Here is a 12,173-nt window from a genome sequence, read left to right as displayed (position 1 = left end):
GGGACGGTGTCCGCGGGCCAGTCCCGGCTCAGCTGCGCGGCCAGGCCCAGTGCTGGCGGAGGAGGGAGCAGCTCCAGCCTAGGCAGCAGCAGCAGGAAGCGACCTCTGCTCGCCCCCCTCTGCAACGGGCTCATCAACTCCTACGAGGACAAAAGCAACGACTTCGTCTGGTGGGTTCGAAGCGTGCGCCTTTCCCCCTCGTTAGCTTTGGAGTTTCTGCTGGTTGGACTGATGGGGCCCCGGGGTAAGAGTGGTCTGTTCCGTGCCAAGCCTGCGGAGACATCCAGGCTGGTGGTTGGTGGGGTGTGATGGGGGATGTTGGAGTCCGGAGATTGGTGGCGGTACTGCACAGTTAGGTGCTGATGAGGACGCAGTCCAGGGAACTTAGGGGATCCTAAGTAAAGGGAGAGGCCGGAGATAGAAGGTCAGATAAAAGATTGTGCATAGTGGAGGGAAAGTTGAAAGGAAGGTCGGGCCTTGAATTTTCTGTCTGGTGAGTTTCTCCCTAGTTGGTCCCTGGTGGCTTTTAGTGAATTACAAGTGAATTCCACTTGTAAAGGGAGAGGCTGATGCTTCCTGGGATGCTGAGGCTTAGAGTTGCTGTGGGTCAGAATGTGCTGATTGAAAACGGATGGTGTTCTAAACACGGGTATGGGTGTTTGAAGGCAAAGTAGTGTTAACTGTAAGGGTTTATGCTGTGGACGTATAACGATCTTCTTTCTTTTCGGAATAGGCCATTTTTAAGTCTGCGGTTGAGGGTACTGTAGCCATAAAAGTCTGCTCACAGAAAATCTCACTTCTCAACTGAATTTCTTGAAAGAGGGAACCACATTCGAGAAATATCCATGTGTCATATGTAACTGTATACTGGTTTAACACAGTATATTGGAAGTACTGATTTGACAAACTTAAGTATTAGATAGTTTCGCATTATATTTGACATCATGAACAATATACACGGTAGTATCCAGTTGGCATAGAGGGATTTTCTATATTAAAGTGAAAGATGGAGTTGGTTGTCTTGCGGAGCCTGTTTTGGGATTGATAGGATTATGAGAAAAGAATTGCTTTCAGCTATGTGAGAACTGGTAGAATTTTGTGTTTTTCCCTGGAAGAAAATTGTTGATAGACTTAAAATACTTGTGCTGTAGGATGCCGATTTAGTTCACCATTGAACAGGACCTGAGCTGGAATCATTAAATATACTTGGGTTAAAAGTTGGAACTATAGGAAAGTTGTGATTACACTTATAGTTTCTAATTGCTGTAAAACTGTCACTCACATTTTTATTCTAAGTTATTCTGAATTCAGAATCCACTTCTCATTGAAACTTTTGGGGCTATGATTGTGATTACTACTTATTTATAAGTTATTTTAGCAGTTTGTTGGCTGAAGTTAAGAGGTGTTAGCTCTTACCGAATAGAGAGTGAGTGTCCTATGAACAAAGATAAGATCGTAACATGAAGTTAAGGTTTGCAGAATTGTCTTTTTTGCCACTATTTGCATTTTTATTTTCAGCAGACTAAAAGATAACAAGCATGTCAGGATCCACATTTATATTCTGCCTCCTTGAAATAAGGAATTAATCATTCTTTGAGTAGCACTTGAGAATTCACTGTCTTCCTGGCCCTCTGCGTTTCATTATGCTTATTTTATGGCATTTTATTGAAATGGAAGAGAAATAGGTTACTATAAATAATTGGCACTGATTTATTTTTTGGGGAGAGGGGGATAAGATTACTAAAGTTTTTACCAACCAGTTACCTAATTTTTAAAATTTCAGCATAGTCTCTGAGTCCTAAACACGTTGTTTAGATTATTCTGCTTTATTCTGTATTCTAATGTGATAGTGTCCAGTGGTGAGAGCCTTTAGTTAAAAAATATTTCATTTCCTTTTACTCTTTATTAGTTTGCTCCTCCTCCTCCTGGTGAGATTGAACATTGAGAAGAATTTTTTAATGGGACTTAGTTTTCTAAATTTCCAACCTACATTTGATTTGGCCAATCTTTTGGGGTTAGGAAGATATGGATTAGGCAAGACCCAAGGAATCCTTTTCATTTGTAATTGGCTCTGATTGGTGTTGGTCTTATCTTGTATACTCTAAGGTCAAATTGAACTAATCCAGGTTACTCTGCTGTTAGTTCTTCTAAGTGAACTGAAGTTTAGTTATTGATGATTCCTTATTGATCACATTCGGTAGATATATTTAACTTAACATTTCATTTTATATTTAAAGCAACTATGTGATGTTAAATAGACCTTGCATTTTTAATATGATATAATTATATTCCCATTGAGGTAGAGAAGTTAACTGTTTGAGATTTGACAAATAAAGAGAAACTTTTAGAACTCAGATCTCTCAATGCTTAACTTAGTTCTTTCTTTATATGGGTTGGAAAATTTCAGATCTTTTAAGTTCTAGTATGTGTATTTAGGTTCTTAAATGTGGTACATTGAAGGGAAACAGCTATTTTACAATTACATTAGATAATTTTGTGTCGCTCACTACTCCCTCTTCCTTGCCTGTCTGCCTACCCACATCTCAAGAGGACATGTGAGAACTAGATACCTGGGTGGGCAGTTTTTGCAATTTTCCCTCAGGATAATGACATAGTTTCTTCTCTTTGAGAACATTTAGTTTAAAGTCAAATGCCTAATTTTCAATAACATTGACTTTTGATTTACATCACATTTGAAAATAAGTTATTTAATTGCAGAACTCTGAGGAGCATTTTTTGGATTTATTGTTTTTACTTTATATTTCACATGAGAGATTGAAAGTATTTTATCTAGTTGTAGATAGTTCCAACTGTTTAAATAGAGAATCTGTAGCACAGGGAGCGTATTTAACTTGAAGCTAGATGAACTTTGACATTCAAAGGAAGTATTTTTTTTTTTTTAAGATTGATTTATTTATGCATACAAGAGCAGGGGTGTAGGCCAGAGATTGGGGGTGGGGGATGTTGAGAGGGTTCATCAGTTCACCAGAGATAGAACTATCACCAGAACAGACAGATCTACTGAAATACACTGCTGAGGGAATCAGCAGGATCCCCTTACGATAAGAGAGGTCTGCTGCACCATGTGGGTCTCCTCCCTGGCTAGGTAATGAGCTTGTGCTGCAGTAGCTGCCTATAGCTTCATTAATGCTGCATCTTAACCCCTTTTGCCACCAGGGAGGCCCCTTCAAAGGAAATGTTTCTTTAGTTTTTGGTATATTTTTTTCATGATCCATTTAACTAAACTATGAGTCTAATGTGTGTTTGAAGACAGTTTCTTTTCTGTTACTAGTGACTTTGCATAGCTTTTCCACTAGAAATGATCTTTTCTACCTCTACAATTCCCAGTTACTTTTCAGTTATGTTTCTTGTAGGGAAGTTAGCTCAAATCATCTGTCTGATAGAAAGTAGGTAGGATCTACATTGAATGAACCCTACCATTCAGTGATTATGTGACTACCTCCCTTGTATCAAACTATAAATAATAGACTGTCAAGTAGGGTCTCAAGATTTGATGTGAAGAAACACTTTTTTTTTTTTAAAGATTTATTTATACGTTACAGAACTGGGGTATACAGGCCAGAGGTGCAGGGGTGGTGAGAGGATTCACCAGAGGCAGTGGGTAGCAGAACAGGCTGACTGATGAAGAACACTGCTGAGGGGAGCAGTGGGCTGGAGAGGTCTGCCACGCCATGTGGATCACTTCCAGGGCAGGTGGGGATTGAACTCATGCGGAAGTGGCTTTAGCTTCTTAATCTGTTCTTTAACCCGCCTCTGTGCTTTAACCCGCTACCAGGGAGGGCCTAGAAACATTTTTAACCACATAATTATAATATATCCTGGTATCATTGCTCTGTTAGTACATGGCAAATACTCTTCTGAAGATTTTGTCCTTAGACCAAAACATAGTACTTTAGGCAGCCGGTACTTTTTAGTCACATTTAGCACTCTGAAGATAAAATTTGTTGACCATTCCTGTTACTTAGGTTTTTTCATCCTACTAAAAAGTAGATTACAATGTATTTCTTACTGGATATCAGGATGAAACATTTTTGAAAGACATTGAGTTATAGGTTATAATTTCTTCTTATAGGTTATACTTTCCTCTGTGGAAGTTAAGAAAGTAAGTTGAATATTTAACTAGTCTTATTAGACCATTATGAGTTTATAAATAGGACCACATGTAATCTGAAGAGCTGCTAAAGATTATTCAACTACTGAAACAAACTTTACAGTTTATTACAATAACATCAGTTATAAAATTCCTTGAGTCTGCCAAACTGTCAGTTTGATGATTCCTTAGCATTGTGCCATTGGGATGATGATGATGATGGTGGTGAAAGGTATGCTGTAGAATATATCAAATCATAGCAGTTCATGAATATCTTATCAGATCATCAACATTGCTGTCTGCAGAAGATTTAAGTGAATTAAGTGGTAGAGAAAAGGTAATTTTGAGCAGTACATGGAAGACTATTTACTTGAGTTCTATAAATTGAGAGGGAGGTATTTGTGCAGTAGAATGTATTAACTGATTATATTCTATTTTAGGATTGCTATTGATTGAAGTAGCTACAACCTTAAAGTTTGTTGCTTGTTTTTTGCACCTTGCATGTGCATGTTTGTCAGTGGAGGTGATTTCTTTTTATTTTAAACAATTATTATATAGTCTTTTCCCTCAGAAAACTTTTAAGGCTTGGAAGAAAGGGAGTTTGACATGGAATTAGTTTTCTTTTTCCTATTAAAATTCATTTAATATAAAATAAAATATTCTCAAACTCTTGATTGGATTTTACATGTGGTGTCTGCAATCTTTCACCATCTTGTTCTTTGTGCCCCCCACCAAATTTTTATATATGTATAAAATAAAATTTTGCATGCCTCTTAGCACTAATGAGTTCCAATTTTATATCCTGTCAACCTTTGGTATTTTCAGTCTTTCAACTTTTAGTCATTCTAATGCATGTGTAATAATATTTCTTTGTCATAATTTGCATTGCCTTAATTACTGATGATGCTAAACATATTTCCATATGCTTATTTTCCATTTGCTTCTCTTTAAAAAGGAGTCTATTTTAATCTTTTGCCCATTTTTCTCTTAAGTTGTTTGTCTTGTGTTTTAAAGGTTCTTTATATAAGTCTTTGAATACAAGTCTTGTCAGGCCTGTATATTGTGATTTTTTTTCCCCCTCCCCATCTGTTTCTTATCTTTTTGCTCTCAACATTGTCTTTTGAAGACTCCGTTACATTCATCTTCTATGGTTTTGACTAGTGTCTTAAGAAATTGTTATCTAACATGAAGTAACAAGTTATTTCTTTAGTATTTTCTTCTTGAAGCTGAGTTTTTTTTGTGGCTGGATGTATGATCTGGTCTTTCATACTGTGTGTGAGTTTTCTTGCTCCACTCTAAATACTCAGTTATTGCAGCCCTTATGTTGAAAAGACCCATTGTAATCATTGAGTTTTCTTGGAATCTTTCTCAAAAATATGATAAATAAAATAAAAAAGTGCCAAATACGTTTATTTTCAGAATATTTATTTCGTTGATATATATTATGCCAGTTTCACACTGCCTTAATTACTGTTTTGAAATCAAAAAGTGTAATTTTGTTTCTTTATTTCAAAATCATTTTGGTTATTTAGTTTCTTTATATTTTCACATAAATTTTAGAGTTAGCTTGCCATTTTTTTCTCAAAAAAAAATCTTAAATTTTAATTTGGATGATTGAATCTGTGACTCATTTGAATTACTGACATGTTGATAATAATGACTCTTTGAACTATTAACTAAGTATATATCCACAAATTATCAAGGTCTTTAATTTCTTTGTAATATTTTATAGCTATTTGTGTTTAGATCTTACACATACTTTATTAAATTTAAATTTAAGTATTTCATGTTTTTGGTGCTGTTGTAATTGTTCTTTATATTTCAGGGTCTAGTTGTTGCAAATATATAGAAATAAAATTTATTTTATGTATTGTTTTTTGTATCCCGTGGATTGCTAAATTCTCTTTAGTTTAATAGTCTTTGGTAGAACCTGTGGGATTTCCTTAGAAAACAATTATGTCATATGCAAATACAGTTTTACTACTTCAGAGTTCATATACCCTATTTACTGATTTTTTTTTAAAGGAATTGCTTGTATTTTTTGGTTTATGAGTGATTCTGGGTTATAGTTTTTGGTATTAGACGATGTTTGCTAGGAGTGACAGCATAGCACATCCAGTAGTCTAAACAGAAATCCAGCCTAACTGATAACACAATGGCCCTTAAGCTATAAATGAAAATCTTCCTGCCTGTCCAGCATCAAGGTGTTGGCTCGTTTGGGTTTTTTTGGATCCTGTCTCTTTTATTTCCAGATGGTTATCTTTCTTGATGTGTTTTTACATGGTCACCTTGATCTGTGTTTCACCTATATCCTAATCTCCTTTATTAAGGACATGTATTATTGGATTAGAGCCCACTATATATGACCTTTATTTTTTAATTTTTTTAAAGATTTATTTATTTATACAGAACTGGGGTACAGGCCAGAGATGCGGAGGGTGAGAGGATTCACCAGGAACAGAGTGGGGAGCAGAACAGGCAGATCGACGAAGCACACTGCTGAGGGGAGCAGCGGACTGGTCAGGAGAGGTCTGCTGTGGCAGGCGGGGTTCGAATTCATGCGGAAATGGCTTAAGCTTCTTAGTGCAATGCTTTAACCCGCTGCGCCACCAGGGAGGGCCCTATATGACCTTATTTTACCCTGATTACCTTAAAGATTTATTAATTTATGCATACAAGAACTGGGGTACAGGCTCAGAGTTGCAGGAGGCTCAGAGGATTCACCAGAAAGAGAGAGCAGGAAGCAGAACAGGCAGATGTGCTGAAATACACTACTGAGGGGAGCAGTAGGTGAGTCAGGGGAGTCATGCCACACCATGTGGGTCACCTCCCTGGCCGGGGATGGAACTCCTGCTGCAGTGGCTGTGATAGCTAAAATTTTTCCCCAATTTTCTCTCTTTCTCTCTCTCTCTTTTTTTTTTAGATAGAATGCTCACAAAAATTTTTGTCTACCTTTCACTGGTCAGAACTGTGACATATGAGCAACCCTAGCTGTAAAAGTAGGCTGGGATTTTAAATATTCTGCTTTTGGTCTTCCATGGGAAAACAAGAAGGAAGTTCAGAATTGATATGTAGTGCATAGTAACTGCAAATAGTAAAGAACAGTAGTTAAGAATGTCAGTCTGTGTTTGAATCAAAGTTCAGCGTCAATCTGTGTTACTTTCTAGCTGGGTGACTTTAACATTTCTTTGCCGCAATTTCCTCATCTGTAGAATGTGTTTAGTAATAGGCACCTACCTCACTGTATTGTTAAAAATTATGAGTAAGGTATTGGGTACATTTTAATTTACTCATTTACTTGATTTTGGAGCTTCATTACCCTTAGGGTTATCATCAACAAGTTTTAATTTTATCAGCAAGTCCCTAAAGATCATTTATGTCAAAAGAAATTTCCCTGAGATGTTTTTTAGCTATGCATTGGAATTTTCTTTTTTGCTTTTGGCATTATTAAGGCATTTTCTAATTTGTAATCACTCTCGTTTTAAAAACATTCAATTATTTTTCTGTTTTCTTTTTAGCCCTATCTGCTTTGATATGATTGAGGAAGCATACATGACAAAATGTGGCCACAGCTTTTGGTAAGTTGATTTTATTTTGCAAAACAAGTCTTTTGACAATTTTCACTATGTGTTAATGTACTATTAAGAAGCTATTTTTAAACTAATTTTGTTTAATCTTGTAATCATTTCTTTACTAAAATATCGGTTGGATAGCTAAAGAGATAAGCATATAGTTGGTGCATATAATGTGAAAAATTTAAATTTACCAGAGGTCTTACAGATGGATTTTAAAACCTTTTGTTTATTAATATTAACTTGAATTGCCATTTTGAAAAATTGGGAGTGGTGCTGGTTAATCAGAATGATGTATAATGTGTCTTTCCCTCATTTGGCGGGATAAGTGGGAGGCTTAGTAAAGTAGTAAGCTAGGAAGACTCAAGAAATGGATATAATTGAAAAGCTCTGTATTCACTAACTTACTTTGCTCATATCATGATACATTATTTTATGCATTAAAATTTTTTTTTCGGTTGTGATAACACCCATCAACATGAAATTACCCTTCTGGACCATTTTTAATTTGAGTAATTATTAAGTACATTCACATTGTTATGCATTTCATCTTGAGTAACTGAAACTCTATACCATAAAAAAAACTCATCATTTTCCTCTTTCCCAAACTATATCAGTCATCATTCTACTTTCTGTTTCCTGAATTTAAGTGCTCTAGGTACCTTGTATTTTTGTCTGTCCATTCATTTATCAGTGGGCACCTGGATTGCTTCCATATCTCAACTGTTGTTAATAATCCTTTCTTAAACATAGGTGTTTAAATCTCTTTGATATGCTGCTTTCAGTTTTTGAAGGTTATAGTCTCAGAAACAGAATTGCTGGGCCAGTTGGTAATTCTGTGTTTTTAAGTTTTTGAGGAATCTCCAAATTGCAGTACCATTTTACATTTCCACCAATAGTATACAAAGGTTCCAGTTTTTTTTAACACTTCTTACAGCTGTTATTTCCAATTTTTTTAGTTGTAGTTACCCTAATGAGTATGTAATCTGTGTACTTTTTAATTCCTTTTTTTTTTTTTGGTGGTACTTTCTACTTGTAATCAATTACCTTTGAAAATTATTCTTTTGACGTATTATTTTATACTTAGTATTTTTGTTGGGCTCTAAGTTAATGTATTCTAATTCATGTTGAAATTATACTTCTAATTGAAGTTGAATACGATACCTGATAACTTTGATACATGTTGGTCAAAAAGAGTACTGAGTGCTGTCACCAATCTCTCTTTCAGGTTGAGCTGTAGAGCATGATGCATCATTGATAGGTATATTCACTATGCCAATCATTAAAGATAAGTTTAGTATAAAAAGTTCATATAATTCAATGCTCTTTATTAATAAAAGTTATTTAAAAAATAAATAAAAGTTATTCAGTTGATAAGAGCAGGGTGTACTCATGGCTACAAACACAACTTTTTATCATATAGAAAGAAGTACAAATGAAATGTAAGTACCACTTTTCTTTAGCCTATCTTGCTCAGTTACCTCAAAGGTTATCACCGGTAAGAAAATTGTGTATTTCCAAATATTTTCATTGGTTTCTTTACAGAAAAGCATCTTAAGTGTCTGAATTAAATTTTACTTCTTAGAATATCATTTCGTTGACATTGTAGTAGCTCATATTCTATATTGCTGATGGCATTTTAACCATGAGGGACTTCTTTTAGACTGATACATATATGTTTTTGGTCTTGGCTTTTTCAGGCTGATTGTTTAGCACTAGGTTTTTTCAGGCTGATTGGTTTTTCTCTGGTTCATTAATTGATCCAGCACTTTAGAATTCCATAGGGAACCATGTATTTCTCTTGAGATTCTGTAGTTTCATCATTTTGAAAAATTAGGTTGTTTTAGAGTAGGCCTATAGTAGTGCTTCTCAACTTTGATAGTATTGACATATTAGACCTGGTAATTACTTGTTGTAGTGATTATCCTGGGTATTATTGACTGCTTATCAGTATCCCTGACCACTGCTCAGTAGAAACTCCTTTCTCCTGGGTTGGTGAAAAACAAAATGTTTCCAGATTTTGCCAGCTATCCCTTAGGGGACAGAATTGTTTTCAAATGAAAACTACTAATAATAGAGTTAAAAACAAATAAAAAAAGGAAGTTCTTGAAGTTGTTAGGCCAGGTCCTCATTCTGACTTTAAAACTTACCAAACCTTTGTCAAGTCACTCAACCACTCTCTTCTGTTGTTCTTCTCAGTTCTCTTCACCTCCTCTTTTACAGATGTGAAGGTATTGAAGTATGACACAAATTGTAAAGTGAGGTTTTCAGTTTTTAACTACCCTTCTCTAAATGCTGTTATTCATTGTGACACTTGAAAAAAGGTCTTGTGAAACAGCCTACTGAATCAGATCAATAATCATACTATGTTATATAGCATGTATATTACTGATTATACCTAGATGAGTTTAGCTTTTTCAGTGTCTCTTATAATCTTCAAGTTGTATAATTAGGCTATTATTGGAAAACCCTATTGGCTTCTTAAATCCTTTCTTTTTCCTTCAAATTTAGGCAATTTAAGCTTTGATCCTTGTTATAATTCAACTGACTGTGTTACTATTGTGAATGTGTTTTAAAGTACCTACCAGAGAGCAGGTTTTGTAGGATAGAAACCAAATTATTGGCAGGAGCTGCAGTCCTATTTTCAAGTTTGCTAAGTTATGAAGCATTTTTGCAATTTTGTTTAAAAGAAAAACTCATATAATTATTTACCTTAAACTAATATTGAAGATTTTGGAAGTTCAGTTATTAACAGTAACCCATTTTATCTGTTCTTTGCTAACACTGGTAGTCTAGAACAAAGCAGTATACTCCTTCCAAATTCTGTTCCAATTATTAGCACTAAATCAAAGATCGGGCCACATCAGTAATTCCTGCTCTGCATCTCACATATAAATTGTAAATCATTCATAGTAACAGGTTGAAGACAACATTGCACACACACACAAACATATATATATATATATATATATATTAACAATAACATTGCACTTTATTCGTTCCCACTTGTCAATGAACTTACTGTTACCTATAATACAACCAAAACATGATGCTACAATTGAAAAAAATAACGTACATGATATGAAGATAAAGGTTTGCTGGTTCTCCACCTTTTAGCTACTTTCAGCCTATCCTTACACGTTACTTCTCAAACCTCATCTATCAAGTCCTCATTTACTGTTTGCTTTAACTCAAAATAATTATACTTAACAGGAGTCCCTGTCATCACTGTTACCTGCAGCATAAATGTGATCAAACTGGGATGTCAGCTTACCTTTGGAACTTTTATCTAGTTTGTCTTATTTGTCTTCTTGTATCATGCATTATTCTTTCTTTATAGTTGGTTATATTTAGCTGCTGTTACTGATTTGTCTTTGTTGTGCTTGTTACAGTTCCTCTTTTCAAGGAATAATCTGGTTACTCACAATTTTCTATATCTACTCCTTTTTATACAGATATATATTTTATAGTTTACATATATGCTTATAGAGGAAACAGCAACTATATACAAATACAGTGAAATATTATCATATATCCACCTACTTAATAGAGGAGATAGGCACCTATTTTTTGTCAGCACCCTGTGGTACCAAGTAATTTTTTTTTAGAGTAATTATTAAAATTTTTGTCAGGTGGACCTAAGATATATATCTCTCTTAACCTTTTTATATTAACCTATTTTTGATCCCTAACTTAGGCACTTACCCTTTTGGAATCCAGAGCATTGATCCTCTCTGGGTTGATGATGGTCAGGTAAATCAGATGAATGAGAATGAGTTAGAGTTACTGTAGTTAGATCTTGAACATTTCTCTCTTATTAGAGGAGTAAATTTACTTTTTTTATAATCTTTAAAAAATTTTATATCAGATGTAGTCCCCATAGAATTTCCACCACCGATTCACCCATGTACCATCACCTTAGTCCCTTATGGTCTTCCCGCCCTTGTAGAATGCTTCTGATTTGTTATTGTCTGATTATTTTTGTTTAGTTTTTTTTTTATTTGCTATCATTTTTCCCTCTGTCTCCTTATTTGTTTTCCCTATACTCCTATAAGTAAAACCATCCAGTGTTTTTCTTCTTCTTTCACTGAGCATAATCCCATAATTCCATCCATGTTGCCGTGAATGGCATTAGATTATCTTTTTTTGCTGATAGTATTCCATTGTACATACATACGATATCTTCTTGATGCAGTCATATATTTTTGGGCATTTGTAGATTTTTTTTGTATAACCAGAAGGCAGCAAAAGTCTGTTTCTTTTGGTTATATCTATTTTTGTCCATGTAGTCAACATTTATTGAGTTCCAAGTTTTTAACAGAATATTGTGATAGACATGGTAAATCAAATTCTTGCTTTTAAGTAGTAACTAGAAAACTGACTGACCAGCACAACATACACAGATATATACAGAATAATAAGATAGTTACTGTTTCTCAAACTAACAGTTACTATTTCTCAAACTAAGATCTACCTTGTAGGAACAGAGT

The 12,173-nt window shown here is 34.8% G+C and overlaps 1 protein-coding gene across 1 annotated transcript in view; it reads left to right on the top strand.

Annotated features, from left to right (window-relative positions):
- The first annotated feature begins 6 nt into the window (after positions 1 to 6).
- Positions 7 to 12,173, top strand: part of RFWD2 (ring finger and WD repeat domain 2, E3 ubiquitin protein ligase) — a 143,349-nt gene continuing 131,182 nt past the window's right edge. Inside the window, exons 1-2 of the mRNA XM_012729176.1 lie at positions 7 to 170; positions 7,630 to 7,689. Of these exons, the coding sequence (XP_012584630.1) occupies positions 7,646 to 7,689 (44 nt within the window). The 5' untranslated portion in view covers positions 7 to 170; positions 7,630 to 7,645. The remainder of the gene's footprint in view (positions 171 to 7,629; positions 7,690 to 12,173) is intronic.

The sequence above is a fragment of the Condylura cristata genome, unplaced genomic scaffold (genome assembly GCF_000260355.1).
Source record: "Condylura cristata isolate star-nosed mole 26May11 unplaced genomic scaffold, ConCri1.0 scaffold00024, whole genome shotgun sequence".
NCBI classification, from domain to species: domain Eukaryota; kingdom Metazoa; phylum Chordata; class Mammalia; order Eulipotyphla; family Talpidae; genus Condylura; species Condylura cristata.
Note: the sequence above shows the minus strand (reverse complement) of the source record. Positions and strands in the feature narration are given on the sequence as shown.